Below are 14591 nucleotides of genomic sequence, written 5' to 3' on the forward strand. Positions count from 1 at the left end.
TTTGTGAATTCTTCTGTAATGTCATAATATGAAAGGTCTTTCCAATTATAAAGATATTATCACATATTTTCTTTTTATAATTTAGCATTATAATTTTTATGTTTAAATCTTTAATTCATCTAGAATTATATTTGGTATAAGGAATCTAATTTTATTTTTTATTTCTATTTTTCCTGTGAAAGCTGGTGTTGCCTTCAAATCAGTTTTCTGTTAAACACCACTTACCCTACAGATTTGAAATGCCAATTTTATTATGCATTTATGCCTCATGTTAACTGGGTTCAGTTTCTAGGCTATTCCCTTCCCTCATCTATCTCCACAAGATCTATATTGTTTTGGTTACTGTAGCTTTAATCGCCAACACACTATATAATTTACTTATCTTATGTTTATTGGCGGTCTTCCCTAAAGGAATAGAAGCTACAAGAGAAAATGATCTTTCAGTTTTTCTACTAATATGTCCCTCCCAAGTATTTAGAACAGTATGTAGCTATAGTGGGCATTCAATAAATATTGATATTTATTGAATAGATGTTTGCATATTTGCAATATCAGGTCTTCCCAACCAGGAATGTTATATCTATTCATTAATTTTATTTTCTCTAATTGGTCTATTAAAGTCTTTCATCTCTTCTTCAGTCAATTTTAGAAGTTTGTTTATTCCTAGGAAAGCATTCATTTTTTCTAGATTTTCTAATTTATTGGCAAAGGCTTCCCGTTTTAATGTTTAAATTTCTTATGTATCTGTAATCATATTCTCTTGCTTATTTGTAATATTGTTTATGTCCCACTCCTTGCTAGTTTGGCTTGCAAGATATCATTTTTTTTTAATTTTTTGTTTTTGTTTTCCTTTCCTTTGAAAAGAAGTCTTTGATTTATCAAATCTACTTTCTTTTTTATTTAATTCCTCAATTTCTGCTTTTGTCATTAATGATTCCTCACTTCTGCTTTTTGTTTGTAATGTTGGTATTCTGTTGCCTGCTTCCTGAGTTAAATAACTAGTTCATTTATTTTCAGTTTTTGTTGTTTTCTAAGCATTTAAAACTATGAAAAACATAATACTATGAATTTTTCTCTGCATAGCTTTAGCTACGTCCCACAGGCTTTTATATATAGTGTTCTTATTCTCATTATTTAAAAAAATAATTCCTAATTTTCGTCTTAACTTTGTATTTAATCCAAAATTCATTTAATAATGTTTTTAATGAGAAGTGTGATAGGAAAATGGTAGTATGTTGACACTGTTATTAAAGTATTCTGATCCTAAAAAAAATTGGTATTTCTGATTTAAGAGCTTGATTAGAATATAATTTATGACAAGTTGTGAAAATGTCACTTAATTATTCATATTCCAAATGTAAGATGCAAACTCACAAAAAGCTCTGAACCTCCCTAACTCTTTGAATTCACCTTCCTCCTTTCAGCCAGTCCTTTCTAAGTGCTGTTTTTGAAAATTAAAGAAAGTATACTCCTAGGGGCTCTATGCAAAGAGTGTCATATCTGGAAAGGAAGTTATGAAACCAACTGGTCCAACTGTTCATTTTATACATATGGTTATAGAACCAAAGAGGTTAAGAGACTTATTGTCTATGAACCTCTGCGACTTAGGCATAATACTCTATTAAGGGGAGAAAGTTAATTATTTGGTATAAAGTGAACCTGAAGAGGTGCTGTCTTCCTCCCACCACCATTTCTTCATCCCAATTGCATTAGCCTACTATGGCTGCCATAGGAAAATACCACAGATTAAGTGGCTTAAGCAATAGAAATTTATTTTCTCACAATTCTGGAGGCTAGAAGTCCAAGATCAAGGTGTCATCAAGGTTGGTTTCTGACGAAGACTCTCTTGCTGGCTTGAATACAGTGGCCACCTTCTCACTTTGTCCTCACATAGCCTTTCCTCTTTGTACATGCAGAGAGAGAAAGAGCTCTCTGGTGTATCTTCCTCCCCTGATAAAGACATCAGTCATATTGGATTAGGGCCCCATCCTTCTGACCTCATTTAACCTTAATTACCTCCTTAAAGACTCTACCTTCAAATACAGTAACAATGAGAGTTAGGGCTTCAACATATGCATTTTGAGGGAACATAATTCAGTCCATAATACAATGCTTCCTAATAATACCATTCCTGTCATTCTCATCCTCATTATTATTTAATGCACTAATTCCAGCTCTTTCTTCTATGTTAATAATGTGATTATAAAAGTGATAGAGTGGGGCTTCCCTGGTGGCGCAGTGGTTGAGAGTCCGCCTGCTGATGCAGGGGACACGGGTTCATGCCCCAGTCCAGGAAGATCCCACATGCCACAGAGCAACTGGGCTCATGAGCCATGGCCGCTGAACCTGCGCGTCCGGAGCCTGTGCTCCGCAGCAGGAGAGGCCACAACAGTGAGAGGCTCGTGTACCCAAAAAAAAAAAAAAAAAAAAAAAAAAAAAAAAATGTGATAGAGTGAATGTGAGGAAAAAGGTATGCAAAAAAAAAAAACAAAAACAAAAAAACGCTCTGCTACGAAGTGGGAGAGAAGCTCTCAAACATCTTGTAATGTTAAGGGTTTGTGCCTGAATTTTCTCAAAGTATATAAATAATCACTATGAAAGAAATTATTTTGGTTAATAGTGCACTTAAATAAAACAGCATGAATTTATGTCAACATAGAATAACATAAACTTTTCTCTCTTTTTTCCAGATTATTATGGAAATATTGTGGTAAAAATGGAAAATAATGTAATGTTTTATTTCAAGATTAATATTAAAGATGCAGTAAAGCTGCATTTATGGACAAATAGCACAATAAAATCATTAATTTCCTTGAATACATCTGGTAAAATGTATCTCATACATGTTTTTGAAAATGGCACAATACATCCACAGGAATATCCCTTAAAACTGGAAGCACAAAGTATAGCTTTCAAAACAAAAGAAAAATGCCCCTACATGGCATTTCATAATGATATTTTTCGTGTTTTTTATCTTTTGGACAAGGGACAAAACCTGTCAGTTTGGGCTCAAATAGTCTATCCAGAAAATATTGGGCTGTATATTATTGTGGAATCATATGGCCCAAAAATATTGGAAGAGAAAAATCAGATTCACTATGAAATTGCCTCAGGATACTGCACTAAAACCATGGTAAGTTAATATTTTAAAATTCTTTCATTCGATTTTAATAAATGTAAAATTATAATATTAACATTTAAAAGAATGGATTTCCCTCCAATTTTAGCTTTGAAAATGTTGAGAAAATGTTGAGAAATATGTAAATTTTTAATGAATAATGATATGGTAAGTCATTAATTCCTGAGCAACAATTTTTACTTTCAATATCCAGGGCCTCTTTGCCACTTAAAAACACATTCCTGTAGAATTCTTTGTCAATTGTATTGTTCACTTCCTTTTTTTATATATAGTGCATGACTGCTCTGTAGAGTTCTATCTGCTATCTATTGCACTATAACACCATCCCTAAACCTAATGGCTTCAAACAACAAGTTCTGTGGATCAACAATTTGGGTTACGAGTAGATGGGCTGTTCTGCTGGTTTCATCCGGGTTTATTCATGAGGCTGTTGTCATCTGGTGGCTTGCCTGGGACAGGATAATGTAAGATGGCTTCATTCACATGTCAAATGTTTGGTGCAAGTACCGGCTTGTTAGTATAAGGGGCCTCAGCTGGAGCACTTGTCTCTGCTTCATGTGTCCTCTATCCTCCAGGCTAGACCTGGCTTCTTCACATGGCAATCTCAGGGCAGCATTCCAAGATGGTGAAAGCAGAAGCCACAAGGCCTAGGTTTGGCTACATTCTATTTGTCAAAGCAATTCACAAGGCCAGCCCAGATTAACATGATAGGGAAATAGACTGCACTTCTTAAGAGGACAGCAAACTTACACTGTAAAGGGACCTACATACAGGAATGGGAAGAATTACTGCAGCCATCTTTGTAAACAATCTACCACAATAGACATAAATATACTGTGTATATTATTTTGTATACTACTTTCCTAGGTAATATTATAGCATAAGCATTTTTACATGTTACTGTAATTTCTTCCCAAATATTGTATATTCTATTCCCCACTCTCCTTTTCTAGGCTCAGCTTTCTTAAGCATAAACAATAGTGGGCCTCTTAATTGATACAGTGGAATGGAAATGTTCACTTAATTCCAAAGTAAGTTAAAGTGAAGAATCATTTAAAAAAGGAAAGTGCTATATGTGAAACATTCTACTTTAACTTAAATAGATGAAGGTACATTCATTAGTCAATCTTTTAATATAGGACCACAGATTTTGCTTTGAAATTAGTCCACTGATTGGAATTCCTCATCTCCTTTCTTGCATAGTCTTATTCATAAGACATCATCTCTTAGTTCGTATTTCAGTTTCTTTAAAATAGCCAGGGGCGGGGGGACTTAAAGACAGTGGCAAAACAACCAAAGTTCTAGATTTTTATAATTTTTTCCCCAGCCTTTTAGTGTTATCTTGCTCATACCTAGCTCAGCAATTTCTTCTGTGACTTGCTTTATCAAAACTTTCCAAAGCAGTTCCAAACTTGGTTTTCAGGGAAAGAGTGACTCTATTTTTACACTGGTATTTAACCAGTCCATAATATTTAGTTTAATTCCACAATTACAATAATAATGCAATCTGGCATAAACAGGTTTTGAAACAAGTAAAGCTGCTTTAGATTTATATACAATTACATGGATAGACCTTAAAACATAGTCTTGAATGAAAAATAGTGTTGAATAAGAAACTGAGACCTATCAAATGTTACTACGTAACATTTATTAAAATTACAAACAACTACACACAAATCACAAGCAAAAAAGAGTATTGTTCATTTTATAAGAATACAAAGATAGCCAAGGACATATATCAAACAAGTAAAGCATCATACTTACTTGATATATGTTCTGGGTGCCTATTATGAGGGAAGGGAATGGGGGAAGAAGATACAGGGGAAAAGTAAAATACAATAAACAAGACTGGATTGAGCATGTTTCAAGAAACAAGGAGTATATTTAACTCACTTTTCTGAAGCTGAGGTACTCCCTCCTTCCAGAACAAAAACAAAGATTTACACTTTTCTTCAGCACAGCGCAACTTTCTTTGATTATCTAACTTCAATATCTGCATACACTCTCATAGGTTTCCTTTCCAAGAATTGCATGTATAATGTATATTTGTCCACTTGCAATTCAACCTTTCACAATACTAGTTACCAATCAAAATATACAAAGGACTATGAAACATTAAAATTTTCATGTTTTAGCGTATTTTTTATTTCTGTTAATATATGCTTCAGCTCTGTTTGGTTCTTGTTTATATTTTCTAACTCTTTATTAAACTTCTCACTTTGTTCATCCATTCTTCTCCTGAGTTCATTGAGCATCTTTGTGATCATTACCTTGAATGTTTATTGGGTAGATTGCTTACCTCCATTTCACTTAGTTTTTCTTCTTGGGATTTATCCTGTTCCTTCATTTGAAACATATTCCTTAGTCACATCATTTTGCCTAATTCTCTGTGTTTATATGTATGTGTTAAGTACATTTGTTACATTTCCCAATCTTGGAGAAGTGGCCTTATGTAGGAAATGTCCTATGGGGACCAGCAGTACACTCCCCACTGGTCACCCGAGCTGTATGATCTAGGGTTGCCACTGTGTGGGCTGAGTGGGCCCTTTTGTTGTGGTGGGGCTGCCTGTGAGTATACTGGTAGGTGGGGGCTGGCCCCCACCTGGTTGGCTGCCAGGTCCTTCTTCTCACTGAGGCTGCTTGTGGACAGGGCCAGGTCCTGACATAGTTGGCTGTACTGTCCAGGGAGTCCCAAGGCTGATGCCATCCTGCTGGTGGTGGGGCTGGGTCCCATGATGGCTGGCTGGGAGGGGGGGGGCTGTGGATGGTGCCATCCACTGGTGGCTGGTAAGCCCCCAGAATAGGCTAGAGGGAGAATTCCAGAAGAGTGCTTGCCAGCACCAATGTCCTTATGTTAGAACCAGCTCCCCAAAATGGCTGCCACCAGAGTCTATGTTCCCAGAGGGAGTCCCAGTTGCCTCCTGGCCCTCCAGGAGTCTCTTCAAGTTCAGCAAATGGGTCTGACCCTAGTTCCTTTTAAATTACTGCCTCTGTGTTAGGACTAGGAATGTGTGAGATTTTGTGCATGCCCTTTAAGAGCAGAGTCACAATCCTTGCTGGCCTTCAAAGCCAGCCATTCTGGGAACTCTTCTTCCTGGTGCAGAACACTCAGCTGGGGAGCCCAATGTAGGGACACACCCCCTCCTTGGGGAGAACCTCTGCAATAGTGATTATCTTCCATTTTTTGGTTGCTGATTCAGGGATGTAGGTCTTGACTATTCTTCTTACCCCTCTCATTGTGGTTCCTTCTTTGGTTGTGGAAAATCTTTTCTGCCAGTTTTCAGGTCATTATCATCAATAGTTGCACTGTAAATAGTTATAATTTTTGTGTGCCTATAAAAGGAGGTGAGCTTAGGGTCTTTCTACTCCACCATCTTGTGCACTCTCCCAAATTTGCATTTTTAAACAAACTATTGGCTCTATCATTTACTAGCTGATAACAATGAGAAAGTTTTAAAGTCTTTGATGTTGTTGCTGCTGCTGTTGCTGCTGATGATAGTATTTACTTTACTTATGAGGATTAAATGAGTTAATATATGTAAAGGGCTTAGAAGAGCACCTGGCACATAATAAGCACTATATATATATGTGTTACTACTACAACTATCACCACTTCTTCTGTTTCTACTACTACTACCACCACCACAATATTTCATCATTTCTAAGGCACAGTTTTCTAGTTTTTTTTTTAACATTTAACATCTTTGAAATTGGGATGAGTCTTACATATGATAGCATCTTAGATTTGATGAACTATAGTGGTATTAGAATGTTATAATTTTTGGCCACTATGGTGCTAAGCTTCATAAGTAATCATTAATTTTTGAAGAAAAAACTGAGTATAACACCCATACACAAAAGTAGATAACTAATTTTTTAAAGTTTTTAACGCTATTAGCTGGTTTCACAATGATATTTATACCAAAAGTTAGTTTTGAAATTTTGAAAATTATTTCTGAATCTTTCTTTTCTGAATATCTTAATTGACCTAAATTCTTTTTTTAATATCGAGGTATAATTGATATGTAACATTTTATTGGTTTCAGTTGTACAAGATAATGATTCAATATTTGTATATTTTATAAAATGATCACTACATTAAGTCTAGTTAAGATCCATCACCACACATAATTACAAATTTTTTTGTGTGATGAGAATTTTAAGATCTACTATTTTAGCAACTTTCAAATTGCAATATTACTCACTATAGTTACCATGTTGTACACTATATTCTCATGACATTTATTTTTTAACTGCAAATTTGTACCTGTAACCACCTTTTTCCATTTCACCCATCCCCCACTCCTGGCAATGATCAATCTGTTCTCTGTATCTATGAGGTCATGGGGGTATTGGTTTGGGGTGTTTTTGTTTTGTTTTGTTTTGTTTTGTTGCGGTACGCGGGCCTCTCACTGTTGTGGCCTCTCCTGTTGCGGAGCACAGGCTCCGGACGTGCAGGCTCAGCAGCCATGGCTCTGGCCAAGCCGCTCCACAGCATGTGGGATCTTCCCGGACCGGGGCACGAACCCGTGTCCCCTGCATCGGCAGGCAGACTCTCAACCACTGCGCCACCAGGGAAGCCCTGGTTTTGGTTTTGATTCCACATATAAATGAGATCGTATGATATTTGTCTTTCACTGTCTGACTTACTTCACTAAGCATAATGCCCTTTAGGTCCATCAGTGTTGTCACAAATGACAGGATTTCCTTCTCTTTTATAGCTGAAAAATATTCCATTGTATATATACTTACCACATCTTCTTTATCTATTTATCCATTGATGGATAGGTTGCTTCCATGTCTCTGCTATTATAAACAATGCTGCAGTGAACATGGAGGTGCATATAGTTTTTCAAACTAGTGTTTTTGCTTCCTTTGGATAAATACCCAGAAGTGGAATTGCTGGATCATATGGTAGTTCTATTTTTAATGTTTTGAGGAACCTGCATACTGTTTTCCATAGTAGCTGCCCCAGTTTACATTTCCACCAACAATTCATGGTTCCCTTTTCTCCAAATCCTCATTACAAGATAACACTTCTTATCTCTTGTCCTTTTGATAATAGTCATTTAACAGCTGTGAGGTGAGATCTAATTGTGGTTTTGATTTGCATTCCTGTGATGTTGTACCTGTTTTCATGTATCTGTTGGCCATATGTATGTCTCCTTCAGAAAAATGCTTATTCAGATCCTCTGCACATTTTTAAATCAGATTTTTTGTTTTCTTGCTCTTGAGTTGTTGGGGTTCCTTATATATTTTGGATATTAACCTCTTATTAGATGTATGGTTTGTAACTATTTTCTCCCAATCACTAGGTTTTCTTTTCATTTTGTTGATAGTTTTCTTTGTTGTGCAGAAGATTTTTAGTTTGATGCAGTTCCTCTTGTTTATTTTTACTTTTGTTGCCTTTGCTTTTGGTATCAAATCCAAAAATTTTTGCCAAGACCAATTCCAAGGAGCTTACCACCTATGTTTTCTTCTAGGAGTTTCAGGGTATCAGATCTTACATTCAAGTCTATAATATCATTTTGAGTTGATTTTTGTATATGGTGTGAGATAGAGGTTCAGTTTCATTCTTTTGCAGGTGGCTATTCATTTTTCCCAACACGATTTACTGAAGAAACTATCCTTTCCTCATTGTATATTCTTGGCTTCTTTGTAATAAATTCATCAACTACATATGCATGGGTTTTACTTCTGAATTTTCTATTCTGTGCCACTAATCAATTGGTCTGTTTTTAATGTCTATGCTATACTGTTTTGATTACCACAGCTTTGTAATGTAGTTTGATTCCAGCTTTGTTCCTCTTTCTCAAGACCATTTTGACTATTCAGGGTCTTTTGTGGTTCCATACAAACTTTAGGATTGTTTATTCTATTACTATGAAAAATGCCATTGGAATTTTGATAGGGATTGCATTAAATCTGTATATAGCTTGGGTAGTATGGACATTTTAACAATATTAATTTCTCCAATCCATGAACATGTAGAATTTTTCCATTTATTTATGTCTTCAATTTCTTTCTTCAATATTGTATAGTTTAAAGTGTATGGGTCTTTCACCTCCTAAGTTAAATTTATTCCTATGTATTTTATTCTTTTTGGTGCAACTGTAAATGGAATTGTTTTCTTAATTTCTTTTTCTGGTAGTTCCTTATTAGTGCATAGAAATGCAACAGATTTTTATATATTGATCTTGTATCCAGCACCTTTAATGATTTGTTTTTTGGTGGAGTCTTTAGGGTTTTTTACATATAATATCATGTCATCTGTAAGTAGTGACAGTTTTACTTCTTCCTTTTTAATTTAGATGCCTTTTATTTCTTTTTCTTGCCTAATTGTTCTGTCTAGAACTTGAATAAAAGTGGTACTGTGGACATTATTGTCTTGGTCCTTATCTTAGAGGAAAACTTCCAGCTTTTCACCATTGAGTATGTTGTTAGGTATAGGGTTGTCATATATGGCCTTTATTATGTTGAGGTGTTTTCTTCTCTACACACTTTGTTGAGAGTTTTTATCATAAATGGATGTTGAATCTTGTCAAATGCTTTTCTGCATCTATTGAGATGATCATATTATATTTATCCTTCATTTTGTTAATGTGCTATATCACATTGATTGATTTGTGCATGTTGAACTATCTGTGCATCCCTGGAATAAATTCCACTTGATCATGATGTATAATCCTTTTAATGTATTGTTGACTTTATCTTCCCAAATTTTGTTGAGAATTTTTGCATCTATATTCGTCAGGAATATTGGCCTGTAATATGCTTTTCTGGTGGCATCTTTGTCTGGCTTTGGTATCAGGGTAATGCTGGCATTGTAAAATTAGTTTGGAAATGTTCCCTCTTCTATATTTTTGGAAGAATTTGAGAAGTATTGACATTAATTCTTCTTTAAATATTGGTATAATTCACTAGGGAAGCCATTCTGGTCATGGACTTAAGTTTTTCTGGAGGTTTTTGATTACTGATTCAGTCTCCTCACTAGTAATTTGTCTGTTCAGATTTTCTACTTCTCAATGATTCAGCCTTGTAGGTTGCATGTTTCTAGGAATTTATCCATTTCTTCTAAGTTGTCCAATTTGTTGGCATATAATTTTTCATAGTAGTCTCTTATGATCATTTTTATGTCTGTAGTATCAATTGTAATGTCTTCTCTTTCATGTCTGTTTTTATTTATTTGAGTCCTCTTTTTTTGTCAGTGAGTCTAGCTAAAGGTTTGTAAATATTATTTATATTTTTTAAAAAGCTCTTAGTTTCACTGATCTTTTCCATTGTTTTTTCAGTCTCTAATTATTTATTTCTGCTCTGATCTTTGGTATTTCCTTCCTTCTACTGACTTTGGGCTTTGTTTATTCTTCTTTTTCTAATTCTTCAAGGTGTAAAATTAGATTTTTTTTAATATTTCTTATTTCTTGAAGTAGGCCATTTATCATTATGAGCTTCCCTCTTAGAACTGCTTTTGCTGCATCCCAAAAATTTTGGTATGTTGGGTTTCCATTTTCATTTGTCTCAAAGTATTTTTTGATTTCTTCTTTGACCCATTGTTCAGCAGAATGTTTAATATCTAAATATTTGTGAAGTTTCCAGTTTTATTCTTATAATTGCTTTCTAGCTTCGTACCACATGGTCAGAAAAGATGTTTAATATGATTTCAATCTTCTTAAATTTATTAGGACTTGTTTTGTGGCCTAACATATAATCTATCCTAGAGAATATTTCATGTGCACTTGAGAGGAATATATATTCTGTTGCTTTTGGATGGAATGTTCTGGATATATCTGTTAAGTCATTCGGTATAATGTGTTGTTTAAGACCAATGTCTCCTTATTGATTTTCTGTCTGGTTGATCTATTGATGAAAGTAGGGAATTAAAGTCCCCTACTATTATTGTATTGCTGTCTATTTCTCATTTTAGCTCTATTAATATTTGCTTTATATATGCAGGTGCTCCTATGTTGGGTGCATATGTGTTATATCATGTTGGATTGACCCCTTTATCATTATATAATGACCTTCTTTGTCTATATTATAGTTTTTGTTTTAAAGTCTATTTTTTCTGATAACTATAGCTACCCCAGTTTTCTTTTGATTTCCATTTTCATAAAATATTTTTTCCATCCCTTCAATTTCAATCTGTCTGTAATTTTACATCTGAAGTGAATCTCTTGTAGACAGCATACAGAAGGGTTGTTTTCTTTTATCCATTTAGCCACTCTATGTCTTTTAATTAGAGAATTTAATCCATTTACATTTAAATTAGTTATTGATAGGTATGTACTTATTGCCATTTTGTTAATTGTTTCTGGCTGTTTTGTAGTTCTTCTGTGCTCCTTTTTTCTTCTCTGATCTCTTCCTTTCCGAGTTAATGACTTTTTTAGTGGTTTGCTTTGATTCATTTCTTTTATCTTATCTGTATCTCCTATAAGTTTTTCCTTTATGGTTACCATATGGCTTACATATAAAACATATTACTTATATTTATAATAGTCTATTTTAAGTTGATAACAACTTAAATTTGATCATAGTCTAAAGATCTACATTTTTATTCCCCCTCCCATGTTTTACATTTTGATGTCACAATTTACATCTTTTTATCTTGTGTATCTATGAACAAATTATTGTAGGTATTTTTACTATTTTGTCTTTAACTTTCATACTAGCTTTATAAGTGATTAACTCACCCTGTCCACATGTTAGATTATTCAGAATTTTACTGTATATTTACCTTTACCACTTGGGTTTATACTTTCATATTTCCTGTTACTAACAGCACCCTTTCATTTCTACTTAAGAATTGCCTTTAATATTTCTTGTAAGGTGGGTTTAGTGTTGTTGAACTCCTTTAGCTTGTGCTTGTCTGGAAAACACTTTATCTCTCTTTTAACTCTGAAGGACAGTTTTTTACTTTGAGCACTTTGAATATATCATACCACTTCCTTCTGTCCACAAAGTTATTACTGAAAAATCTGCTGATAGTCTCATGTGTTTCCCTTTGTACAACAAGATGCTTTTAAGACTTTCCCCTTGTCTTTAACTTTTGATATTTAATTACAATGTGTCTTGGTGTAGGTCTTTTGGAGTTTATGTTATTTGGAACTCTCTGAGCTTCCTGGATCTGGGTGTCTGTTTCCTTCCCCAGGTTAAGAAAGTTTTTTGTTTTTGTTTTTTAAATTTTATTTACTTATTTATTTATTTTTGGCTGTTTTGGGTCTTTGTTTCTGTGTGAGGGCTTTCTCTAGTTGTAGCAAGCCAGCACCACTCTTCATCGCGGTGCACGGGCCTCTCATTATCACGGCCTCTCTTGTTATGGAGCACAGGCTCCAGACGCGCAGGCTCAGTAGTTGTGGCTCATGGGCCCAGTTGCTCCGCGACATGTGGGATCCTCCCAGACCAGGGCTCGAACCCGTGTCCCCTGCATTAGCAGGCAGATTCTCAACCACTGTGCCACCAGGGAAGCCCAAGAAAGTTTTTTTAGTCATTGTTTCTTCAAACAATTTTTCTGCCCCTTTCTCACTCTCTTTTCATTCTGGGACTCCTATAATGCAAATGTTGGTCCACAAGATGTTCCATAAGTCCCTTAAGCTATCTTCACTTTGCTTTTTCCTGCTCTGTTTTTGGTGAGTTCCACTGCCCTGTCTTTGAGTTCACGCATTCTTTGTTCCACTTCATCTGTTCTGCTGTTGAACTCCTCTATTGTATGTATCAGTTCAGTTAATGTATTCCTCAGCTCTGTGACTTCTATTTAATACTTTCTTATATTTTCTATCTCTTTGTTGAAATTCTCACTTTGTTCATTCATTCGTCTTCTGAGTTCAGTGAGCATCACTGCAATCGTTATTTTGAACTCTTTATCAGGTAAATTACTTATCACTATTTTATTAAGACCTTTTTTATTGATGTTATTTCATTCTTTCATTTAGAATATATTTCTGTTTCTTCATTTTCCTTGATTCTCTGCATTGGTTTCTATGCAGTAAATAAAACAACTACTTCTTCTAGTCTTGAAGGAGTCATTTTGTGTGGAAGATGAACCTTATCATTCAACACTGCCTGAGCTCTTGGTTGTCTTTCAAGACTTTGTGATTGTCCAAGCCGCCTACATTATTCTTAGTGGCTCCCAGCATTTTAGGGTGTGCTAAGACCTGTCAGTCTCTCAAAGTGGGGAGAGTATCTTAGCATGCAGATGCAAGTTGATTGGAAGCCAGACACTAAGGGAACAGCTTTTAAACTATACAAATGTACCTCTTTCAGCAAGTTGGCATTTCTGTCTGCTGCCTCAGTGCTGAGCCTTAGGCTGATAGCCATTTGAGAAATGTTTCTTTGTTTGCTACCAACCCTTTGAAGCTGTAAGAACAAGCCCCATTGGTCACCAGAGCCAGATTACTGAGGGATGTGTTCTCTGGGTGGCTAACACAAAAACTGGGGCACCAGATGTGTATAACAGCTACCTTCTCTGAGATACTGACAACTCGGAGTGGGGCAAAGGGAGAGTGCAATGATGGTGCACCTGCCAGCCTCCCCAGTCTCTGGAGAAAATTATAGTCAGCACCTAGATGTGTGTTTAATTACAAGCCTACCCCCCAGGCCACATCTATAAAAGTAAGCTAACAAGTCTCTTTCACAGAAAGCCTTGGGGTGCATTTCAGTCTACCATCTCTGTGCTGTTCTCTGGATGCAGTTGCCAGTTAAGAACTATTTATCAATTTTCAACAATCCTATAAGACCTGCAAACATGAACCCTGCTGGCCACCAGAGCCAGGTAATCCAGGGGCATTCCCCAGTCAGCAACCACAGAAAGGCACCAGACGTGTGTACAAGCTGCTTTTTGGGAGACACCAACAACCTGGAGCAAGGCAGAGGGAGACCACAAAGATAACACTTTCCCTATGCCCCTATGAGGTCTCCGAAGAGAATTATAGTCAGCCCTTAGATATAGTTTTAATTAGAAACCTACCTCTCAGGCCATAGCTATGAAGATAAACTAATAGTCCTCTTTTACAGAAAGAGTGTGCCTGCTATGCCCTGGAGGTGCATCCAGCTAAGACCTCCTCTTTCATCTATTACAGTCCTACAGAGAGCCAGTCAATCAAGGGGCAACCCATGGATGGCAGCCACAAAAACCAGGGTGCAAGATGAGTGTAGAAGGTGTTTTCTGGGAGATACGAGCAACTGGAGTGAGGCAGAGGGAGAGCACAAACATGGAGCCCATCAGCCTCTGTCTTTGGAGTGTTTCAGTAGGCCATACCCTAGATGTCTGTTAAATTAGATCCCTGCCCCTCAGGCCAATGCTTTGTTTTTCTTTCTTTTTAAATAATCAATGTTTATTTTATTTTATTTTTAAATAATCAAAGTTTACTTTATATTATTTTGGCTGTGTCACATGGCTTTTGGTATATCAGTTCCCCAGCCCAGGCCACAGCAGTGAAAGCACCAAATGCTAACC

General features: G+C 35.8%; 1 protein-coding gene across 1 annotated transcript in view; it reads left to right on the forward strand.

The window, feature by feature from the left end:
* Positions 1-14591, forward strand: part of CATSPERE (catsper channel auxiliary subunit epsilon) — a 261504-nt gene that overhangs the window by 165356 nt on the left and 81557 nt on the right. Inside the window, exon 11 of the mRNA XM_032606338.1 lies at positions 2691-3133. Coding sequence (XP_032462229.1) covers positions 2691-3133 — 443 coding nt within the window. The remainder of the gene's footprint in view (positions 1-2690; positions 3134-14591) is intronic.

Source organism: Phocoena sinus, chromosome 1 (assembly GCF_008692025.1).
Source record: "Phocoena sinus isolate mPhoSin1 chromosome 1, mPhoSin1.pri, whole genome shotgun sequence".
NCBI classification, from domain to species: Eukaryota; Metazoa; Chordata; class Mammalia; order Artiodactyla; family Phocoenidae; genus Phocoena; species Phocoena sinus.